The sequence below is a fragment of the Cebus imitator genome, unplaced genomic scaffold, assembly GCF_001604975.1.
Source record: "Cebus imitator isolate Cc_AM_T3 unplaced genomic scaffold, Cebus_imitator-1.0 Scaffold721, whole genome shotgun sequence".
NCBI classification, from domain to species: domain Eukaryota; kingdom Metazoa; phylum Chordata; class Mammalia; order Primates; family Cebidae; genus Cebus; species Cebus imitator.
In genome coordinates, this window is record NW_016108036.1 from 524,769 (window position 1) to 549,297 (window position 24,529).

At 36.6% G+C, this 24,529-nt stretch overlaps 1 protein-coding gene across 1 annotated transcript in view; it reads right to left on the minus strand.

Annotated features, from left to right (window-relative positions):
* The window catches only part of CLEC2D (C-type lectin domain family 2 member D), a 28,525-nt gene extending 7,967 nt beyond the window's left edge, over window positions 1-20,558 (minus strand). Inside the window, exons 1-3 of the mRNA XM_017519014.2 lie at window positions 20,326-20,558; window positions 12,006-12,116; window positions 1,288-1,472 (exon numbers count right to left, since the gene is read on the minus strand). Coding sequence (XP_017374503.1) covers window positions 1,288-1,472; window positions 12,006-12,116; window positions 20,326-20,386 — 357 coding nt within the window. The 5' untranslated portion in view covers window positions 20,387-20,558. The remainder of the gene's footprint in view (window positions 1-1,287; window positions 1,473-12,005; window positions 12,117-20,325) is intronic.
* Between the last annotated feature and the right edge of the window lie 3,971 nt (window positions 20,559-24,529).

Consider the following 24,529-nt stretch of genomic DNA (forward strand, 5'->3'; position numbering starts at 1 on the left):
TGAGTGAACCATACTTTTCTTTGCATGTTTTGTAATTTATTTTTTTGAGAACTTGACATTATGAGTACGATGTTGTGCTAACTCTGGTAACTTAATCCTTTTGCTTTTCAGGGATTTCGAATCTTGGTTGTTGTAGTTCAGAGTCATTTGTTCATGATTTTCCCAAACTATTTTTTACAAAGTGTGTATTCTCTGTTGTTTATTGTCATTGAAATCTCTGTTCTGTTATCTCTGCAGTCATCCAGTTATCTAACAACAATAGTCTTAAATGGCTGCTTCCCAAATGGAGAAAAAACACAAACTATTTCTTTACTTCAGCTGATGAGGATTGAAGCAATGATAGCCCACTTCTGCGTCTGCCCCTCAGCATCCAAAGGCAGAAATCAGCAATAACCCTGATATTTGGAGAAAAAGTTCTTATTTTCCACACTGGCTGTAGGAATTCGTTCCAGGGCCATGGGCAGCAGTTCCCATGGCTCCCTGCAATAACAGGATGTGGGAAATGGTTATTACTGACATTAACCAAAATTTATCATCTTCATCATTAAACTCTTCCCTTGATGCTGCCAGTGTTTAACTAGATTCAGGAAGAACACATTCTTGTAGCTTTTTACTCCACCATCCTCTCTGACATCATTCTTGCTAGGTAATTTTATTTTACTTTATTTTGAGACAGAGTCTCACTCTGCCCCCCAGGCTGGAGTGCAGTGGCATGATCTCAGCTCACTGTAGTCTCCATCTCCTAGGTTCAAGCAATTCTCCTGCCTCAGCCTCCCAAGTAGCTGGGATTACAGGTGTTTACCACCATGCCCAGCTAATTTTTATAATTTTTATTTAAGATGGGGTTTCACCATGTTGGCCAGGCTGGTCTTGAACTCCTGATCTCAAATGATACACCCTCCTTGGCCTCCCAAAGTGCTGGGATTATAGGCAGGTGCCACTGTGCCCAGCCTTGCTTGATTTATTTTAAAACAATGTTACTAACATCATACAAACTTAAAATTGTGTTTTTACCAATACTTTTCCAATCTTTATTAGCACAGTTCTGGCTCACAAGTCAAATAAGGCTCTGGCTTGCTTGCCCTCTGGGCCTGTTACTGCCATGAATGTTAAGGTAATTTTAGACAGCTCACAGTAATATGTAATACATGCTGGGTTACTCTTTTCTTATGCTAAAAAAAAATCAATGTATAAGAAGCTGTCTAAACCTACCTCTTAGATAATTTAATAGGAAAACATATTCTTGTAGGACTGAATATTTGATTGTTGCCAGAACTATTTTCTTACCAGTTCCTGGAAGTTTTCAACCAGAGCAAGGTTAGCATCTTGGGAGTCACAAAACCTCTGACTTGATGTCCAGTTCTTGGTGTCATCAGAAAAGTAGAAACATTTTCTTTGAAAACCAATCCAGCTTTCTGGGCATGCAGCTTGAAGACATACTGGTGGCTCTTGATGGCAGTTAGTTCTAATTGCTGAAAATAAAAATTTCTTACTTTTATATTACATAGTATAAATTACCACGTGCTAATATACTTTCTGACACTCCTGTTAAGTATTAAATGTATTATTTTCATTTTTTAAATGAGAAATATGATGCTGAAAATAATTGCATACATTACACAGTAAATGGCAAAACTGAGATTCAAACTTATGCCTTTAGTAGGGGGTGAGCTCAAAAAGGAGTTATTAGTGCCTTAAGCTTGCTCTGGGCCATGTATCTATTTGGCTCTCAACAGTGTTACCCTTTCTTAAAATATTAGTTACATTAATGATAGCATTTGATTAGCTTTGGAAAACAGATAGTTCTCCAAGTGCTCTAGATCAAGGGTCCCCAACCTCCAGGCCATGGATCAGTATAGGTCCATGACAAGTGAGGAACTAGGCTGCACAGCAGGAGATAAACGGTGAGTGAATGAGTAAAGCTTCCTCTGTATTTACAGCCACTCCCCATCACTCATGTTACCTCCTGAGCTCCACCTCCTGTCAGATCAGCAGTGGCATTTGATTCTCATAGGATTGCAAACCCTACTGGGAACTGCTCATGTGAGCTTTGTGTGTTTCTTATGAGAACCTGATAATCTGTCACTGTCTCCCATCACTCACAGATGAGACCATCTAATTTTAGGAAAACAAGCTCAGGGTGCTCACTGATTCTACATTATGGCAAATAGTATAATTATTTCATTATATATTATTGCATGATGTAACAATAATGTAAATAAAGTGCACAATAAAGGTAATCCACTTAAATCATTTCAAAACCATTCCTTAACCCCAGTCCAAGAAAACACGGTCTTTCACAAAACTAGTCCCTTGTGCCAAAAAGGTTGCAGACTGCTGCTCTAGATGACTTGGTAAAACGAGGGGCAGGATATAGATACCTTATTTGAAAAAGGTTTCTTGAGGTGAAAAGGCCTGGTATATGTCTAAATAGTCTCATAAATATGAAATAAGTTGTACAGCGAGCATCCATCCACCAAGGAGATTTAGTGAGGTTTTCTACACTTTGAAGGCAGCAATACTTCACTACACAGGATTTTCTGACCTACATCTCATATAATCAGGAGAAATGTTCTCTTCACGTGGAATCCAGAGCAATGACTGTCTCTCCAGATAGTTGTCACTGAGCCCCTAGTGGCTTACCATCTTCTGTTCTATGACCACTTTCTCCCTTCAACTTAATAGTTCTGAAAGTGTCTATGACCAGAATGCTGGGTACTCATAGAATCATTACTATCAATTGGCACCACTATTCTTGGCTTTGGCTCTTATGAGATGAGAAATCACTCCTGGTTATGAATAATAACTGGTGTAATCTGAATGTCAAATCATAACACCAGGAAAATGTGTATTGTACCTGGTTTCGTACCACCAACCAGGTACCAAATTATAATTATTATAACATAATTTCTTGAACTAGACTTGAAGGCAGGATGACTTTCTCCAAATCTGTGCATATTTGTTGTGCTGTCACTGCTCCTATAACAACCAGTTTAAAGAAAATGACCAGACCAAAGAGAGCAAGACAGCTGAATATGAACAGCCTCAGTCTGAAGCTCCCAGTGAGACCAACACAGAAGGTGGGTGATTTCTACATTTCCAACTGAAGCACCCAGATCATCTCATTGGGACTGGTTACACAGTGGGCGCAGCACATGAAGGGTGAGCAGAAGCAGAGTAGTGCATCGTCTGAGCCAGGGAGTGCAAGGGGTCAAGGCACCCCCTCACCTAGCCAAGGGAAACTATGAGGGAATGTGCTGTGAGGGATAAGGCACTCTGGCCCAGATACTACACCTTTCCCATGGTGTTTGCAACCCACAGGCCAGGAGATTCCCTAGGGTGCCTGCAACACCAGGGCCCTGAGTTGCAATCACAAAACTGGGTGACCATTTGGGCAGTCACTGAGCTAACTGCAGGAGTTTTTGTTTTGTTTTGTACCTTGGTGGTGCCTAGAACCCCAGCAAGACAGAACCATTCACTCCCCTGAAAAGGGGGCAGAGGCCAGGGAGCCAAGTAGTCTTGCTCAGTGGGTCCGACCACCACAGACCCTTACAGAGCCCAGGAAGCTAAGATCTACCAGCTGGAAATTCTTATTTCCAGCACAGCAGTCTGAAGTCAACCCGGGACACTTGAGCTTGGTGGGGAGTGGGGCATCTGCCATTACTGAGGCTTGAGTAGGCAATATCCTCCTCACAGTGTAAACAAAGCCACTTGGACTTTTGGACTGGGCAGAGCCCACCGCAGAGCAGCAAACCCGCTACAGATAGACTGCCTCTCTGGATTTCTCCTCTCTGGGAAAGGCATCTCTAAAAGAAAGGCAACGGCCTCAGTCAGGGGCTTATAGATAAAACTCTGATCTTCCTAGGACAGAGCACCTGGGGAAAAGGGTGGCTGTGGGCACAACTTCAGCAGACTTAAACATTCCTGCCTGTCAGCTCTGAAGAGAGCAGTGGATCTCTCAGCACAGCACTCGAGCTCTATTAAGGGACAAACTGCCTCCTCAGGTGGGTCCCTGACCCCCATGGCTCCTGACTAGGAGACACCTTCCAGCAGTGTTCTACAGACACCTCATACAGGAGAGCTCTGGCTAGCATCTGGTGGGTGCCTCTCTGGGATGGAGCCTCCAGAGGAAGAAGCAGGCAGCAATCTTTGCTTTTCTGTAGCCTCTCCTGGGGATACCCAGGCAAACAGGATCTAGACTGACCCTCCGGCAAACTCCAGCAGACCTCCAGAAGAGGGATCTGACTGTTAAAAGGAAAACTAACAAACAGAAAACAATAACATCACCATCAACAAAAAGAACATCCACACAGAAACCCCATCCAAAGGTCATCACCATCAAAGACCAAAGGTAGATAAATCCAAGAAGATGAGGAAAAAACAGCATAAAAATGCTAAAAATTTCAAAAACCAGAACTCCTTGCCAGCAAGATAACAAAACTGGACAGAGAATAAGTTTGATGAATTGACAGAAGTAGGTTTCAAACTCGTCCAAGCTAAAGGAACATATTCTAACCCAAAGCAAGGAAGCTAAGAACCTTGATAAATGGTTATAGGAACTGCTAACTAGAATAATTCGTTTAGAGAAAATCATAAATAACCTGATGGAGCTGAAAAACACAGCATGAGAACTTTGTAAAGCATACACAAGTATCAATAGCTGAATCAATCAAGCAGCAAAAAGGATATCAGAGATTGAAGTTCGACTTAATGAAGTAAAGTGTGAGGACAAGATTAGAGAAAAAAGAATGAAAAGGAACAAACAAATCCTCCAAGAAATATGAGACTATGTGAAAAGACAAAACCTATGATTGATGGTGTGCCTAAAAGTGAGAAGAGTGGAATCAATTTGGAAAACACACTTCAGGATATTATCCAGAAGAACTTCCCCAACATTAAAATTCAGCAAGACAGAAGGGCATTACATAGCAAGACAGGCCAACATTAAAATTCAGGAAATACAGAGAACACAACTAAGATATTCCTCAAGAAGAGCAAACTCAAGACACATAATCATCAGATTTACCAAGGTTGAAATGAAGGAAAAAATGTTAAGGGCGGCCAGAAAGAAAGATCATTGTCCACAAAGGGAAGCCCATCAGACTAATAGCAGATCTCTCTGCAGAAACCCTACAAGCCAGAAGAGAGTGGGGGACAATATTCAACATTCTTAAAGGAAAGAATTTTCAACCCAGAATTTCATATCCAGCCAAACAAAGCTTCATAAGCTAAAGAGAAATAAAATCCTTTACTGACAAGCAAATGTGAAAGGATTTTGTCACCACCAGGACTGCCTTACAAGAGCTCCTGAAAACAACAAATATAAGAAGGAAAAACCGGTACCAGCCACTGCAAAAACATAATAAAATGTAAAGACTGACAACATTGTGAGAAAACTGCATCAACTGGTGTACAAAATAACAAGCTGGCTGGCATCATGATGACAAGATTGAACTCACACATAGAAATATTAACCTTAGATGTAAGTGGGCTAAATGCCCCAATTAAAAGACGCAGACTGGCATATTGGATAAAGAGTCAGGACACATCAGTGTGCTGCATTCAGGAGACTCACCTCATGTGCAAAGACACACATAGGCTCAAAACAAAGGGATGGAGGAAGATTTACCAAACAAATGGAAAGCAAAAAAAAAAAGCAGGAGTTGCAATCCTAGTATCTGATAAAACAGACTTTAAACCAACAAAGAAAGATCAAAAAAAAGGCAAAGAAAGGCATTACATAATGATAAAGGGATCAATGCAACAAGAAGAGTTAACTATTCTAAATATATATGCACCCAATACAGGATCACCCAGATTGATAAAGCAAGTTCTTAGAGACCTACAAAGAGACTTAGACTCCCACACAATAATAGTTGGAGACTTTAACACCCCACTGTCAATATTATAGACAGATCAATAAGACAGAAAATTAACAAGGATATTCAGGACCTAAACTCAGCTCTGAACCAAGCAGACCTAATAGACATCTATAGAACTCTCTACCCCACATCAGTGGAATATACATTCTTTTCAGCACCACATAGCACCTATTCTAAAATTGGCCACATAATTGGAAGTGAAACCCTACTCAGCAGCAAATGTAAAAAAAAAAAAAAAAAGAAAAGAAAAGGAATTATAACAAACAGTCTCTCACACCACAGGGCAATCAAGTTAGAACTCAGGATTAAGAAACTCACTCAAAACTGCACAGCTACATGGAAACTGAACAACCTGCCCCTGAATGATTATTGGGTAAATAACAAAATTAAAGCAGAAATAAAGACATTCTTTGAAATCAATGAGAACAAAGACACAGCATAACAAAATTTCTGGAAGGGACACAACTAAAGCAATGTTTAGAGGGAAATTGCCTAAGCTCAGGAAGTCAAGGCTGCAGTGAACTATGTTTACACCACAAACTTCAGCCTGGATGACACAGCAAGATTCTTTCTCTTAATGTAAAGTAAAATAATGAAATACCTCTACACAGTTATTAGAATGATCAAAGCTCAAAACACTGACAAATCAAAACCACAATGAGATACTATCTCACGCCAGTTAGAATGGTGATCGTTGAAGTGTCAGGAAACAACAGTGCTGGAGGGGATGTTGAGAAATAGAAACGCTTTTACACAGTTGGTGGGAGTGTCGAAGAGGAATACTTTAGATACAACATCAAAAACACAGTCAAGAAAGAAAAATAAATAAATTGAATTGCATAAAATTATAGCTTTTATGCATCAAGTAATACTACCAACAGAGTGAAAAGACAACCCACAGAATGGGACAAAATAGGATTCCCTATTTAATAAACAATGTTGGGGAAACTGGCTAGCCATATGCAGAAAACTGAAACTGGTCTTTTGTGGGTCTGTATAGGTTTAGGGTTTTTTTTTTAAATTCTGTGAAGAATGTTATCAGCATTTGAATAAGGAGTGCATTGAATCTGTACATTGTTTTGGGTACTATGGACCTTTTAAGAATATTGATCTTCCAATCCATGAATATGGAATATTTACATATTTTTGTGTGTATGTCCTGCTTAATTTATCAATGTTTTATTGTTTTCATAGTAGAGAACTTTCACTCTTTGGTAAAGTTTATTTTCAGGTATTTTATTTGCAGTGATTGCAAATGTGATTACTTTCTTCGATTACTTTTCAGATTGTTTGCAATTGGCACATTTTAATTTTGTATCCTGCAACTGTACTAAATTTATCAGTTCTAAAATTTTTTTGGTGAAGCCTTTAGGTTATCGTTACTATAAAATTATACCATTGGCAAACAAGAATAATTTGACTTCTTTCTTTCCTATTTGAATGCCTCTTCTTTCTCTTGTCTAATTACTCTGGGTAAAACTTCTGGTATTATGTTGAATAAAAGTGGTGAAAGTAGGCACTTTTGTCTTGCTTTTAATTTTAGAAGAAAGGCTTTCAGTTTTTCTTTATTTTATTTTATTGCATTTTAGGTTTTGGGATACATGTGAAGAACATGCAAGATTGTTGCATAGGTACACACGTGGCAGTGTGATTTGCTGCCTTCTTCCCCATCACCTATATCTGGCATCTCTCCCCATGCTATCTCTCCCCAACTCCCTGCCCCCCACTGTCCCTCCCCTATTTCCCCCCAACAGACCCCAGTGTGTAGTGCTCTCCTCCCTGTGTCCATGTGTTCTAACTGTTCAACACCCGCCTATGAGTGAGAACATGCGGTGTCTGATTTTCTGCTCTTGTGTCAGTTTGCTGAGAATGATGATTTCCTGGTTCATCCATGTCCCTACAAAGGACATGAACTCATTGCTTTTGATGGCTGCATAGTATTCCGTGGTGTATATGTGCCACATTTTCCCTATCCAGTCTATCATCGATGGGCATTTGGGTTGGTTCCAGGTCTTTGCTATTGTAAACAGTGCTGCAATGAACATTCGTGTGCACATGTCCTTATAGTAGAACCATTTATAATCCTTTGGATATATACCCAGTAATGGGATTGCTGGGTCAAATGGAATTTCTATTTCTAGGTCCTTGAGGAATCGCCACACTGTCTTCCACAATGGTTGAACTAATTTACACTCCCATCAACAGTGTAAAATTGTCCCTGTTTCTCCACATCCTCTCCAGCATCTGTTGTCTCCGGATTTTTTAATGATCGCCATTCTAACTGGCGTGAGATGGTATCTCAGTGTAGTTTTGGTTTGCATTCCTCTGATGACCCGTGATGATGAGCATTTTTTCATATATTTGTTGGCCTCATGTATGTCTTCTTTTGTAAAGTATCTGTTCATATCCTTTGCCCACTTTTGAATGGGTTTGTTTGTTTTTTTCTTGTAAACCTGTTTTAGTTCTTTGTAAATTCTGGATATCAGCCCTTTGTCAGATGGGTAAACTGCAAAAATTTTTTCCCATTCTGTTGGTTGCTGATTCACTCTAATGACTGTTTCTTTTGCTGTGCAGAAGCTGTGAAGTTTGATTAGGTCCCATTTGTCTATTTTGGCTTTTGTTGCCAATGCTTTTGGTGTTTTGGTCATGAAGTCCTTGCCTACGCCTATGTCCTGAATGGTTTTGCCTAGATTTCCTTCTAGGGTTTTTATGGTGTTAGGTCTTATGTTTAAGTCTTTAATCCATCTGGAGTTAATTTTAGTGTAAGGTGTCAGGAAGGGGTCCAGTTTCTGCTTTCTGCACATGGCAAGCCAGCTTTCCCAACACCATTTATTAAACAGGGAATCCTTTCCCCATTGCTTGTTTTTGTCAGGTGTGTCAAAGATCAGATGGTTGTAGATATGTTGTGTTGCCTGCGAGGCCTCTGTTCTGTTCCATTGGTCTATATCTCTGTTTTGGTACCAGTACCATGCTGTTTTGATTACTGTAGCCTTGTAGTATAGTTTGAAGTCCGTAGTGTGATGCTTTTTTCTTTTTGCTTAGAATTGACTTGGCTATGCGGGCTCTCTTTTGGTTCCATATGAAGTTTAAGGTGTTTTTTTCCAGTTCTGTGAAGAAAGTCTCAGTTTTTCTTTATTCAGTATGATACAAGCTTTGGGTTTGAAATATATGGCTGTTATCATTTTGATCTCCTTCTTCCATATTCAGTTAGTTCAGAGTTTCTAACATGAAGAAATGTTGAATTTTTTTGATAATCATATGGCTTTTGTTCTTCATTCTGTTAATATAATGTATCACATGTATTGATTTGTATATGTTGAACAATTATTGCATCTCTTTGATGAATTTTACTTTATCATGATAAAAATATCTTTCAAAGTGTTGTCAAATTCAATTTACTAGTTTTTTTTTTTAAAGACTTTTATTATCTAGTTCATTAGAAATATTGGCCTGCAGTATTCTTTGGTTGTGTGTTTATCTGGTTTTGGTATCAAGGTAATACTGGCCTCAGAATGAGTTTGAAAGTATTCCCTCCTCCTCAATTTTTTGGGGAAAATTTGAGTAAGATTAGTATTAATTATTCTTTCAATGTTTCATTAAATTAAGCAGAAAAGCAAGTGGGTCTTGGGCTTTTTTTTTTTTTTTTGAGACTGTCAAAAAAAAATGGATGTTGGGCACAACCTGGCACCAGAGCCTCAGCCCAGCTCAGCATGTTCTAATTTATTTTTTTTTTTAATGAGAGACTTTTCATTACTGCTTCTACCTTCTTACTTGTTATTGGTCTATTCAGGTTTTAGATTTCTTCATAATTTAATCTTTTTAAATTATATGTGTCTCAGAACTTATCCATTACCTCTAGATTTTCCAATATATTGACATATAGTTGCTCATAAATCTCTAATTATCCTTTGAATTTCTGTGGTAGCAGCTGTCATGTCTCCTTTTGGATCTCTAATTTTTATTTTTGGGTCTTTTAATTTTTTTATAGTCCGGCTAAATGTTTGTCAGTTTTGTTTATCATTTCAAAAGGCCAACTTTCAGTATTATTGATATTTTATTTTACAAGTTTCTATTTTATTTCTGCTCTAACTTTTTTTTTCTTTTACTATTTTTGGGTTTGGTTTGATCTTGCTTTTTTAATTCTTCAAGGTGCATCACTCAGTAATTTATTTAAAGTTTTTGTACTTTTTTGATGTAGGAGGCATTTATTGCTATAAGTTTCTCTCTAAGTGTTGCTTTAACTGTATTCCATACCAGGTTTTTGTATGATTTATTTTCATTTTTATTCGTTTAAAAATATTCTATATTTTATTATTTTTTTTTCATTGACCCAATGGTTGTTCAGGAACATGTGGTTTACTATCCATGTATTTATATGGTTTTCAAAGTTCCTCTTGCTATTGATTTCTAGTTTTCTTCCATTGTGGTCAGATAAGATGCTGGATATGCCTTCAGTCTTTAAAAAATTTTGCAGACTTGTTTTTTTTTTTTTTTTTTTTTTTTTTTTTTTTTTTTTTTTTTTTTTTTTTTTTTTTTTTTTTTTTTTTGAGACGGAGTTTCGCTCTTGTTGCCCAGGCTGGAGTGCAATGGCGCGATCTCGGCTCACCGCAACATCCGCCTCCAGCATGCGCCACCATGCCCAGCTGATTTTTTGTATTTTTAGTAGAGACGGGGTTTCACTATGTTGACCAGGATGGTCTCGATCTCTTGACCTCGTGATCCACCCGCCTCGGCCTCCCAAAGTGCTGGGATTACAGGCGTGAGCCACCGCGCCGGGCCGCAGACTTGTTGTAAATCCTAACAAGTGATCAATTCTGGATAATGCTCCATTTGTTGATTAGAAGAACTGTATTTTTCAGCTGTTGGATGAAACATCCTGTAAATGTCTATTAGGTCCATTTGTCCTGTAGTGCAGATTAAGATCAATGATTTGATCCTCTATTCATTGATCTTCTCAGCCTATATCCTAAGAATATATTGTTTCAACAACACATAATGAATCATTGGCTAATACACTAGGCTCCCCTATTTGTGGTTTGGCTTTCTGATGTTTCAGTTACATATGGTCAACTGAGATCAAATCTGCTGAATGGGAAATTTCAAAAATAAATAATTCATAAACTTTAAATGGCGCACCATTCTAAGTAGGGTGATAAAATGTCAGCACATGAAGCATCACTTTGTCCAGCATATTCATGCTGTAGATACTCTCCACCTATTAGTCACTTAGTAGCCATCTTGGTAATCAAATTGACTCTCACAGTATATCATGATTCCTGTGTTCAAGTAATCCATATTTTACTTAATAAAAGCCCAAGGCACAAAGGTAATAATGCTTGCAGTTTAAGTACGCCAAAAGGAAGCCATGTAGTGCTTCCTTAAAATAAAAAGATAAAAATTCTCAGATTAATTAGAAAAAAAATAGTATGTTGACATTGCTAAGATCTAAGGTAAAAATAGTATGTTGACATTGCTAAGATCTTCTGTCTGTGAAATTGTGAAGAAAGAAGAAGAAATTCATGATAGTTTTACTATTGCACATCAAACTAAAAGTTATAAGTGCTCAGTTAAGATAAAAATGGCATTAAATTTCTGAGTGGAAGACCCGAATAGAAACATATTCCAATTGATGGCAATTGGAATTAGAACTATCTGCATCTTCAGGTGTCTACATATACCCCACAACCAAGGGGTGTTTTACTCCTTTCAAGCATAAACACACTTGTATGAATTACATAGACTTCTACAACTCTATTTTGGTATGACCTTTGTCAGAAGGAATGCCTTTGAAATCACTTAATTGGAAATGGAATTCTTGAGTGAAAAGATAGTCAGTAAAACTACACAATAAAAGACCTAGCAATAATGTAAATTTAAGCATAATATAACTGGCAATTTGGTTGTATCTTCTGAAGACTCTGATCACTTCAGTAAACTTGTAATAATGGAACCCTATTTACATAATTAAAATTTTTGATGCCACTTAAAAAGTTATTGGAGTTTAACTCAATTAGTGAGACAATATATTAAAATCTGTAAAGAATAACAAAATTATTAAGATGCCATATCTTCTTTTTACAAGTACAATTATCTCTAGAGAAATAAAGATTACAATTCACTTACCTCTTAAAGTAATAGTCATTCCACACAGTATGATTGTCAGAAACACGATTAAGAAAAATAAGCACCAATTTAAGGTAGCTTTACTGCAGTGCTCTTTTGAATGTAGATAATCTGGGAAAAGATTATTGAAAAACATTTTTAAAGTTAAATACAGACACAATACTGCCAGAAACATTAACTATCAAAATGTTATTTGTATTTAATTCCTTCCCTTTTCCCTAGAGGATGCAACTGACCTGTGATCTTATGAACTTTCTATTTTGTCTCCAGAGCTTAATCATTTTCCAAAGTTAAAACAATTGATTTTAACTTTCCAGCTACCATATTCAAGTTACCCTTTTAATTGGAGGGTATCATATCAACTAAACCACAGGGATGAAATAAACAAAATCCAAATTGTTAGAAATTCAACATAGCAAATTATCCTGATTCCTGCCTAAAAATGTAAAAAAACATTTCTTAAAGATATTAAGAGGTGATCTATTGATTAAAATAGACTTAAAAGGCATTGTTTTGGAGAAAAAAGGCAAAACTGAAGTGATAAAGTGATTATTGTAGAGGTCAAATGTGTTATTCTTGGGAGATAGGAGGATGCACACTTAAGAATTCATGGAGGGCTTCTGAGCCACATAACAAGGATCTTTCTCAGACAATGTTAGTAGTTGTATTAGTCCATTCTCACTGCTGTGAAGAACTGCCCAAAACTGGATAATTTAAAAAGGAAATATATTTAATTGACTCACAGTTCTGCATGCCTGGGGAGGCCTCAGGAAACTTACAATCATGGTGGGGGGGAAGCAAACATGTCCTTCTTCACATGGCAGCAGGAGAGGGAAGTGCCTGACAAAGGGGTAAAAGCCCCTTATAAAACCATCAGATCTCATGAAAACTCACTATCACGAGAACAGCATGGGGGTAACCATCTCCATGATTCAGTTATCTCCCATTGGGTCCCTCCCATGACAAGTAGGGATTATGGAAACTATAATTCAAGATGAGATTTGGGTGGAGAGACAGCCAGGCCATATCAGTAGTCAACAAATGTGTTTATATTATAATAATGAATCAAGCAATATATTTTTATTGTATAATTTCCTGTTTTTGTGTTATATCTCAAAATGTCTTAGGTTATATAAAACCTCTTAAAAAGTTAATTGTTGGAAACCCACTCTGACACAATCTCTTGCATACAGTTCACACCTCTAGTTCATTTATCTAGGTTTGTCCTTAGTTAAATAGGCATATTTTCCTCTAACATTCCCCTCAACACTAGAGACATTAGCAAGCTTTACACTGATGTTTCCCAAGATATTTTTCTTAATCAATATATTTTAGTTTTTATCAGTTTCAGTTGACAGAGATACTGAATGAAAAATTCAGAGTTTACATATATTCCTGTGCCCCCTTTATCGAAGATTTAAGAAATCATAAAAGAATCCAGAGGAAAATAAATTCTACGTGTAAAGAAACAATGACATTTACATTCTCCTCCAAAACCATGAAAGCAAGAAGAGAGTGGAAAAAAATAAAGTGTTAAGAGCAAAAAACCTTATCAACTTAGAATTCTTTAGCTGAAAAAAGTATTCAAAGTGAATGAGAAACAAACACATTTTTAGATAAACATTGAGACAACTTGTTGCCAGTAGACCTGTCTTATACCAAAAAACAAGAAAGTTAAATGCATTTTTTAAAAAAGAAAGAAAATTATACAGATTAGAAACTTGAATTCTATTATAAAGAATGTAAAAAATAAGTGAAGGTAAAATAAAACTATTTTTCTTATTCTTAATTGATCTAACAGATGACAATTTGTTCAAAATAATAGTAGTAATATATTTAATTATGTTTGCTTATATATCTTTTATATATATTTATATACTTATGTATGTAAATGAAATGAATAACAGAAATTATACATGGGATAAAGGCAGAGAATTAGGATTTTTTTTTTAAGGTACTCACAGTGCCTGTGAAATGGTATGGTATTATTTGAAAGCAAACTTACATTAGTTGTGAGTGTATATTGCAAACACTAGGGTAACTATTAAAAACAAATGTTTAAAATATAATCGGTATACTAAGAATGGGAAAAAAATGAAACTTTATAAATGCTAAGTTAAAAACTACAAATGCAGAAAAAGAATGAAAGACAAGGCTGGGTGTGGTGGCTTACACTTATAACCCTTTGGGACACTGAGGCAGAAGGATCATTTGAGGCCAGAAGTTCAAGACCAGCCTGGGCAACATAGCAGGACTCTGTCTCTGCAAAAATTCAATAAAAATCAGCCAGGCTTAGTGGAACTTGCTTGCAATACCAGCTACTCAGGACTCAGATGGGAGAATCACTTGGGCCTAGGAGTTCAAGGGTACAGGGAACTATAATTACACCACTACTCCAGCTTAATGAATAGAGCGAGACCCTGTCTCAAAAGAAAAGANAAAATCAGCCAGGCTTAGTGGAACTTGCTTGCAATACCAGCTACTCAGGACTCAGATGGGAGAATCACTTGGGCCTAGGAGTTCAAGGGTACAGGAAACTATATATACACCACTACTCCAGCATAATGAATAGAATGAGACCCTGTATCAAAAGAAAAAAAGGAAAAAAAAAAAAAAAAAGAACAAAGGCAACAAATAGAAAACAGAAGGAAATATAGTAGATATTTAATCCACCTATGTTAAAAATCATTTTAATGTCAGTGAATATTTATAGAATTATTCACCCCAGGTCCACAGAACATACATTTTTCTCAGTATCATATTACACCTATTTTGAAAGTGACCACATAAATGGAAGTAAATCACTCTTCAGCATTTGCATAGCATTTCACAGATTTAAATGAAATACTGGTTGGCTGTTTGTTTGTTATTTTCTTCCCTTATTCCTTCCTGTCTCTGCTGTTAAGTACAATTATCGGCATAAAAGAGGTTTTTAATACTTATTTTTAGATTGCATTCCAGCCTGGGCAATAGAGCAAGATTCCTGTTCTCTCTCCCACTTTCTCTTTCTCTTTCTTTCTTTCTTTAACAAAAAAGAAAAAAGAAAAAAAATAGAACATCAAGAGAGAAAGGTTATCACAACCAAAAACTAGGTTTTGAAAGATTAAAAAAAAATATATGGATAAGGCTTTGGCCAGACTAATTAAGGAGAAAAGGGGAAGGACAAAAATTATTCATACCAGAAATAAATAAGGGGCAATTACTACAGATCCCATGGATGTTAAAATTGACAGTTCTATGTCCACACAGAGGATCGATCACTTGAGAGACATAATTTGTCTAAACTCATACATGGAGAAATAGATGATCTAAATATGTTTATATTTATTACAGAAGTTGAATCAGTGTTTAATAATCTTCCAAAACAGAAATTACCATGTCAAGATAAGCTCATGGTGAATTCAACCAAACATTTAAGGAAAAAAATCATACTAATTCTCTATAATTTGTTTTGGAAGTTAGAACAGAGAGAATACTTCTTAACTCATTCTATGAGGCCAGGTTTATTCTAATAGGAAAATCAGATTAAGACATTACAATAAAAGAAAACTATGGGGGAATATATCCCATGAACATAGATGCAAAACTTCAATGAAAAATTAGCAAACCAAATCCAATGATGTATAAAAAGAATTATATAGTGTGATCAAGTGAAATTTATTTCAGCTATTCAAGACAGGTTTGACACTTAAAAATCAATTAATGTTATCCATAACATTAACAAGCTAAAAAAATCACTTGATCATATCAATAAATACACAAAATTTAACAAAATTTAACACCCATTTGTGATTAAAACTCTCAGTAAATAAAATTCAACACAGATTTGTGACAAAACTCTCAGTAAATTAGAAATAGGGAAAAACTTCTTCACTTTAATAAAGAGTATCTATGAAAACCTACAGCTAACATCCTCAAATATGGTGAGAAACTTGACACTTTTCCACTAAGATCAAGAGCAAAGCAAAGATGTCCCTCTCATCAGTACTTTACAACATTGTTCTAGAAGTACTAGATAATGCAATAAGACAAGAAAAGAAAATAAAAGTATACAGATGAGAAAATAAGAAATAAAACTGTATTTCTTTGCAGATGACATAATCATCTATCTAGAAAATCAAAAAGAATGAAAAATTCTGGGAACTGATATGCAAGGTTACTGATATGCAAGGTTGCAGAATGCATGACTAACATACAAAAGTCAGTAACTTTTCCATATGCCAGAAATAAGCAAATGGACTTTTAATTGAGAATACAGCACCATATACATTATCATTCAAAACATAAAATGCAAAGCTATAAATCTAATAAAATATGTTCCAAATCTATATGTGGAAAACTACAAAATGATGAGTGAAATCAAAGAAGAACTAAACAGAGAAGTATTTTATGTTCATGGGAAGAGTTAATATTGCCAAGATATCAATCTTCCCAACTTTATCTACAGATTAAATGCAATGATAATAATAATCTCAGAAAGTTATTTTGTAAATATCAACAAACTGATTCTAAAGTTTGTATAGATAGGCAAAAGACCCAGAAAAGCAAACACATCACTGAAGGAGATGAGCAAAGTTAAGAAACTGACACTACCTGACTCTATGATTTACTCTAAAACTACAATAATCAAGACAATGTGGTATTGGTTAAAGAATAGACAAATAAATTAATGAACAAGGATAGAAAGCAGAGTAGTAGACTAAAGAGAAAGAGACCCAGGTAAATATAGTCAATAAATCTTTGGTAAAGGAACAAAAGCAATACAATTAAGAAAAGATAATGTTTTCAACAAATGATGCTGAACAACTAGACACCCACATACAAATAAATGCCTCCTGACTGGGTGGGAGACTTCCCAACAAGGGTCACCAGACACCTCATACAAGAGAGTTCCAGTTGGCATCAGGCCAGTGCCCCTGTGGGACAAAACTTCGGGAGGAAGAAGCAGACAGCAATCTGTGCTGTTCTGCAGCCTCCATTCATGATACCCAGGTGAACGGGGTCTAAAGTGAACCCCAGCAAACTGCAACAGACCTGCAGCAGAGGAGCTCACTTAGAAAATAAACAAAGAAAAGGTAACAACAACAATATCAACAAAAAGACCCCATAAAAACCCCATTCAAAGGTCATCAACCTCAAAGATCAAAGATGGATAAATCCACAAAGATGAAGAAAACCCAAGGCAAAAACGCTGAAAATTCCAAAAGCCAGAATGCCTCTTCTCCTCTAAATGATCACCACATTTCTCCAGCCAGGGCATAGAATGAGGCTGAAGCTGAGATGAATGAACTGGCAGAAGAAGGCTTCAGAAAGTAGGTAATAACAAATTTCACTGAACTAGAGGATTATATTCTAACCCAATGCAAAGAAGTTAAGAAGCATAATCAAAGATTATAGGTGCTATTAACCAGAATAACTAGTTTAGAGAGGAATAAAAATGGCCTAATGGAGCTGAAAAACACAGCATGAGAACATCATGATGCAAACACAAGTATCAATAGCCAGATTGACCAAGCAGAAGAGAAAATATCAGAGCTTGAAGACTATCTTGCTGAAATAAGGCAGGCAGACAAGATTAGAGAAAAAAGAATGAAAAGAAATGAACACAACCTCCGATAACTATGGGACTGTATAAAAAGATTGAACCTATGACTGATTGGAGTACCTGAAAGAGACGGGGAGAATGGAACCAAGTTGGAAAACACACTTCAAGATATATACAGGAGAACTTCTTCAACCTAGCAAGACAGGCCAACATTCAAATTCAGGACATCCAGAAAACCCCAATAAGATACTCCGTAAGAAGATCAACCACAAGACACAAATCATCAGATACTCCAAGGTCAAAATGAAAGAAAAAATATTAAGGGCAGGCAGGGAGAAAGGTCAAGTCACTTACAAAGGTAAGCCCATCAGACTATCAATTTTCTATGATTACAATATGCCAGTGTAGATTTATTAATTGTAATAAATGCACTGCTGGTGAAGAATGTTGATGTTAGAGACTGTTATGATTTGAATGTTTCTCCCAAAGTTCATGTGTTAGACAATTCCCAATGCAATAGTGTTGAGAGTGGGCCATTTAAGAAGTAATTAGGTCATAATGTTTCTATAATGGGAGTAGGTTTACTATCACGAAATTGGATTTGTTAAAAAGCAAGTTGGGTGCCTCTTGCTCTCTCTTTTTCTTATACATGTGCTCTTTTGCCCTTCCAAATTTTGCCATGGGATGATGAACAAAATGACCCTCATCAGGTGTGTCTCTCAATCTTGGACTTTCCAGCCTCCAGAACCATGAGCCAATACATTTGTTTATTATAAATTACCTGGTCTCAGATATTCTGTAATAGCAGCACAAAACAGACAAAGACAAAGTTTATGTATGTGTGGCAACCAGGAGAAAATGAAGAATATGACCTTTCTCTCAGTTTTGCTGCGATCCCAAAATGGCTCTAAAAACATGGTCTTTAAACAGAAAAAGAGCAAAAGAAAAAAAGGATATACTAGCAGCAGATCTTACAAGACTATGTAGATTTAAATAGCCATCAAATCAGTGGTGAATTTAAATTTCCCACCTCTAATATTAGTTTCCTGAACTTAATACAGCCAGAAACATAGAATTGAGCATCTGTCAGCAAAAAAATAGAGAGGGCTCCAGGAGAAGCACTATAGGTATGGCCTGAGGGACAGAAGAGCAAACCCCTACCTCAAATAGAGTATGAAAATGTCACATTATTTTTTCTTTCTCTCTTGTCTGCATTCTCGTGTACCTCAAACCTCAGGCAATCTGATGATGGTAGTGGAAACTATAGCAACAAACAATAGCTAAAACCATGAGAAAGGTCAATCTTCTCCATTTAGTAGAGCTGTGGTTCCATGAGGGTGGGGACAAATCTCTTCCTTTTTTTTTTTTTTTTCATCTTCCTCACTGTCCTTCTGCCTCATGAGCTTAAAGATGCAGCTATGATAGCAGAAGTGTATGGTACATCAGAATAAAAGGAGCCCCACATTTCTAGCTGGAGGTTGGAAAGGAGAAGCCACTGGGATCCTGAAAGCACTGGTCAAATGGTGAAGAGGAAAGATCTTTAGAAAGAGACCTATGAACATTATTTATAAACTCCTGGGTTCACCTGCCCCTCAACCTATGCATGCCTAGATATGGTTCTAATTGGCATACTAAAGATGTTAAGACCTGAACTAATGAATAAAGCATTGCATAGTTCCCAAATTCACCCCTGGTTGGTGCACAGGAAAGACATCTCTGAATAGCACTACACAGGTTTTCAAAATGGAACTGATATTGGAACCAGATCCCACAGATTGTCTTTATCCCATCAGAGTGATTGCTTGCTAAAACAACAGTGTCAATATACTCGAAAATGTAAATAAGATCCAGTCTAACTAAATATTTATTCAAAATGTTCCAATTACAATCTGAAATTACACAGCATATGAAGAACCATGAAAATGTCAGCTTGCATGGGGCAAGACAGCACAAGCCAAGGAGGATACGACAGAGACGTTGGAACTGACAAATGCTTCAAAGCAGTTGGTATAAAATGCTCAAAATACCCAATGAGTGAAGAAATAATTGATGTCATTTAACAACATTTAGAGTTCATCTGTTTCCCCCCAAGTTACTTTTTCTCTAAATTGATTACCTTTTAAGTAGAGAAGAAAAGAACTCCAATCTTTTAAGTCCTAAGTTATAAAAACTTTATCTTCTCTGGCTATGACAATAGTCATTTTTTTCCTCTTACTAAATCATCATATAAATCTTCAAGTAAATCTTTTTATTAAAAAAAAATAAGCTTCATATATACATACTTATATAATGTGTATATGTATTTTTTCCAGTGCATCCAATGGAAGATAATTCCATTGGAATGCCCTACTGAGCTTTTACTTCAACCTTTGTTTACTTTTTTGATTTGTAAATGTCCTTTACATATTATTTTCTACCTTTTTTCTCTTATGAGCTTCCATGATAGGTTTTCTACCTATAGAAAAATGACAGTATCTTGTATCTGAGTAACACTGTAGAGTTTGTGTAGTTTTTTTCGTGAAATTATTTTTATTTTCAGTCATAAACTTAACCTCATCTCATTGTCTTACATCTTTCTCTCCTTACGTGTTAGGACTTGGAATATAAATATATGCATATTTTTACACAAATTATAAACCAATTTATGGACTCCCACATTCCATCTCTTATCCTGGAAAACTTTTTATTAGTTCAGCCCCTTTCCTGTGTGAGCCCATCATACCACTAGCCTCCCATCCAGTCCCCACACTCACTCTGTAGAGCCCAGCTTCTTACCTGGGTTTGCCAGCAATTTAGATGGTGCAATGTCTTTCTCAACATTATTACTGTCATTCATTTTGCCTCCAGTTTCCAAGTGTGATCTCAACCACAGCCTTTACCTTCTCAACTCCAAGAATGATTCAAATAGAAAAAGCCCCAATGACTAAAATGTGTCAGTGTGTAACTGCCCCAGTAACTCAAAATGTCAAGCCTTTAAATTAAATAACTAGAGGAAAAAAATGAAGCACAAGTTCTGTCAAAACAAATTAGCTCATCACACTCAAAAAAACGAGTGTTTGTAAGAATTTAAAAGAAAAAATATTAAAGCTACTTCTCTAATAGTATTTTGGTTTCAAGAGAAAATAATCCTTGATAACTTTAAATTATTTTATTATTAAAAACTATCATTTTATTATATGGGGCACAAAGTGATGTTATGATAGAAAATAAGAATTTATTGAAAGGAAAAGTTGGCTCTCAGAGGAAATGAATGTTAGGTAAGTAAAGACAACAGCAATTTTAATATCAAATTAAAATTCATTCCCAAGTGTTTACATTCATTTGAAAAATATCTTGCTTTCAAAAGAGCTACACACCTTGTCTTCCTCTAGTATCTGTAAGACTCAGGGTGCTTGAGAGTCTTTTTTATCATTGAAATCACATACATATAGAAAAGTGTTATAAAAACATAGGAAATGGGAAATTAACTGAGCCCGGGAGTTAAGAAAATGCCCCTGTAGTAGAGTGATGATTAAGCTAAGATTGTGGTGCACAGATCCAACTCCCTCCCATAGTTGCCTTGTTTTCCCTCCCCACCCTCCTCACTCAGTAGTGGCTCCTTTCTCCAAAGATGATTCAAAGAAAAAGCTTGGTCCTCAGCACTGAAAATTAGAGATTTGTGGCAGTCCAATCACTAATATAGCCATAATCCCAATTAAGCAGAAATCTGCAAGATATTTTGGGAAGTGGCTGCTATGGCTGCTAAACAGTTTCTAAAATGGGCCTGAAGGGTATGCAGCTTCTGTGCTCCCTCTGGAATAATCCAGGAGTACAGAGGCTCTTTAGCAGCAGCAGCTTCTTGTCAGATGTGTTAATTTCTTGTATATAAATGCCTGTAAGGGCACTTTTTACTAAAATATAATTTATAGTACCTTGCACAAATCATAAGCTTTTATTAAAAATGTAATGTAGAATCCCAGCACTCTGGGAGGCTGAGGTGGGTGGATCATGAGGTCAGGAATTTGAGACCAGTCTGGCCAATACGGTGAAACCTTGTCTCTATTAAAAACACAAAAACTAGCCAGGCGTGGTGGCAAGCACCTGTAATCCCAGCTACATGGGAGGCTGGGACAGGAGAATCTGTTGAACTGGGGAGGTGAAGGTTGCAGTGAGCTAAGATGATGCCATTGCACTCCAGCCTGGGTGACAAGAGCAAAACTCCATGTCAAATAAATAAATAAATAAAATACACACACACACACACACACACACACACACACACACACACACACAGCATGTAACAAGTGCCTAGATGAAGATATAAATAAAGCCATGTAAAACAATACAGTCTATGTGCCCGGCTCATGTCCTGTAATGCTCATTACCCCAAATATAATCTCTATCTTAACTCTGACACCATACATTTCTTTTCCCTGTTTTTGAACTCTATACAACTGTCCCTGCTTACCCATGAGAAATAAGTTCCAGATTGGACAACTATTGCCTTAATCGAATAGAGACAAAGTTGAGTTAGGCCTGAATTTCAGTTTCCATAAGATTCCATATATCTCTTTCTTTACTATTTCATTTCTAGTTTGTCCTAGCATGTATGATAAAGCCTTCTAGTAATTCCATCTGAGAACCTGATTTTTGTTTTTTTGTTTTTAATTTATACAGATGAGGTTTCTCCATGTTGGTCAGGCTGGTCTTGAACTCCCGACCTCAGGTGATCCACCTGCCTTGGCCTCCCAAAGTGCTGGGATTACAGGCGTGAGCCACTGCACCCAGCCGAGAATCTGTTTTTTATTAAAGCTGCTTCTCTGTGTTGGAACCCGAATTTGCTTTTGTCTCCTGAACAATGTGTGATTGCTAAAAGTTGAAGTCTGTTTTTCACATATTTCTTCCTAACCTCTTTTCCTGTGAAATTTAATAATTTGGAACATAGTTTGAGAGAAAAATTCTTCTGATTTCTTTGGCCCTATCTCCTCTTTGGGATTTTGGCCCTTTAAGTGCTTAGGAAAAGATCTTTCTCTCTTCCCCCCAAAAAAATACCTGGTAACTAAAGCCCTCTGCCCAGAATCTCAGCGTCTGACCCACTGCCAAGGTGCCCCTAAAAGAAGGGTGGCTCCTGGAATGCTGACTCACTTCTCTGTGGCTCCTTCCCAGAATCTTTGTTCCCCTTCCAGTTGCCTTGAGTACCTTTAAGGTACTCTCCAGTGCCTTAAAGAAGTCCCTTTTATTTAAGTCTAGCTCTTCTAGTTGTTCTCAGCATGAGTTTAATGTCTCTCCAGTTATATTATCATACACAGAAGTGGATATGAACTGTCAGGCTTATTGTTTTCACATCCTTTTATGATTTTATTTTTAGCTTAAAGGGGACAAAAAATAAACCTTGATAAATTTCACATTATCTTGGAATTTCCACACTGATCTTGGACTTTCCGGTAAAACTAAAGATATTACTTTTACTATTACTATCTGGCATAACTACATAGAACTGCAGCTTATTACTGCTTACTATGCTCCAGACACATTAATATGAGATTTAAATATGTGTTCTTATTTAATTGGCATAAGTAACTAATGAGGCTGACATTATTTTTATTTTTCAGAGGAGCTTTTTGGGTGAGGGACTAACTGACATTACTAAGTTCACAGTAAGGGATAGAACTCATGACTGAAAGATCTGATATAAAAACTACTTTAAATATAAAGGTCAAATATCAAATGACATGGTATTTCTGTGTTAGTCACATCATTTATTTATATCAATCTCTTGGTTTTTACATTGCTGTAAGTTTCTCCTTCTGTGGAAACTAAACTGAAAGTAAGATCGTGGAGTCCTAAAGATGCACATAATCATTTACCCTTTGACAAATATCTTCGAATTCAGTAACTTTCAGCTAGCATGCCAGGTGGACTCTCAGTGTTCAGTAATGTCCCTTCCTTTAAGGAACTTAATATAAAACTGAAAAATAAGTAGGTATGCATGACATTGTAACAAGCTGTGAAGGGCAGTAGAAAAATTTATTAGGAGAGCAGCTAATGAGGGTGCTTAACCCAGAAGAAGTTTTCCCAAGAAAGTACCTACCAATCAAATTTACCACCTGAAAAATCAGCTAGAGTTAGCTAAATAAATGAGGCATTTAGGCCAGGCATGTCAGCTCACACCTGTAATCCCAGCACTTTGGGAGGCCAAGGTGGATGGACCACCTTAGGTCAGGAGTTCAAGATCTGCCTGACCAACATGGTGAAAACCCATCTCTACTAAAAATACAAAAATTAGCTGAGCATGATGGCACGCACCTGCAGTTTCAGCTACTCACGAGGCTGAGGCAGGAGAATTGCTTGAACCTTAGAGGCAAAGGTTGCAGTGAGCCAAGATCATACACTTTGGGCAGCAGAGCGAGACTGTCTTGAAAAATATAATAAAATTTTTTTTTAAATGGAGGCATTTGAAGTGAAGGAAGAAGTCTTCCAGTTGAAGGAAGTCTTCCAGTTTCTTCAGTTAGGCCCAGAGAGAAGAGAATATATAGCAGAGTTGGGAAAACACATAAAATTTGAGATGGCTGGAGCACAAATTATGAAAGGAGAAATGTGACAAAATATCTCTCCAGTTATCACAAAAGCTTTATATTAAACTATGTGAATCTCATTACTTCTAAGCCATATCATTGTGCTTACTTTCTTATGCAACCCTGTGTTAAACAGCTGATACCATACATAAGATACAGTGATGTGTATTTACATGATCCCTAGAGAGTTGCAGTGTGAGGAAAGAAGTACACATATAGAGTAATCTTAATTTCATTTGGAAAATAAATTTGTTTCTTTTTTTCAAAATATAATTTTTTAGTTGAGTCTATATTAGGAGGCAGAAACTGATGACTAATTGACTGGATATAATAGGAAAGAAAAAAGCCCCTTCAAGTTACCTATTACTCCTCAACAGATGTGAATGTCTCAACTGAGTAGTATAAAACAATATATTATCAGATTT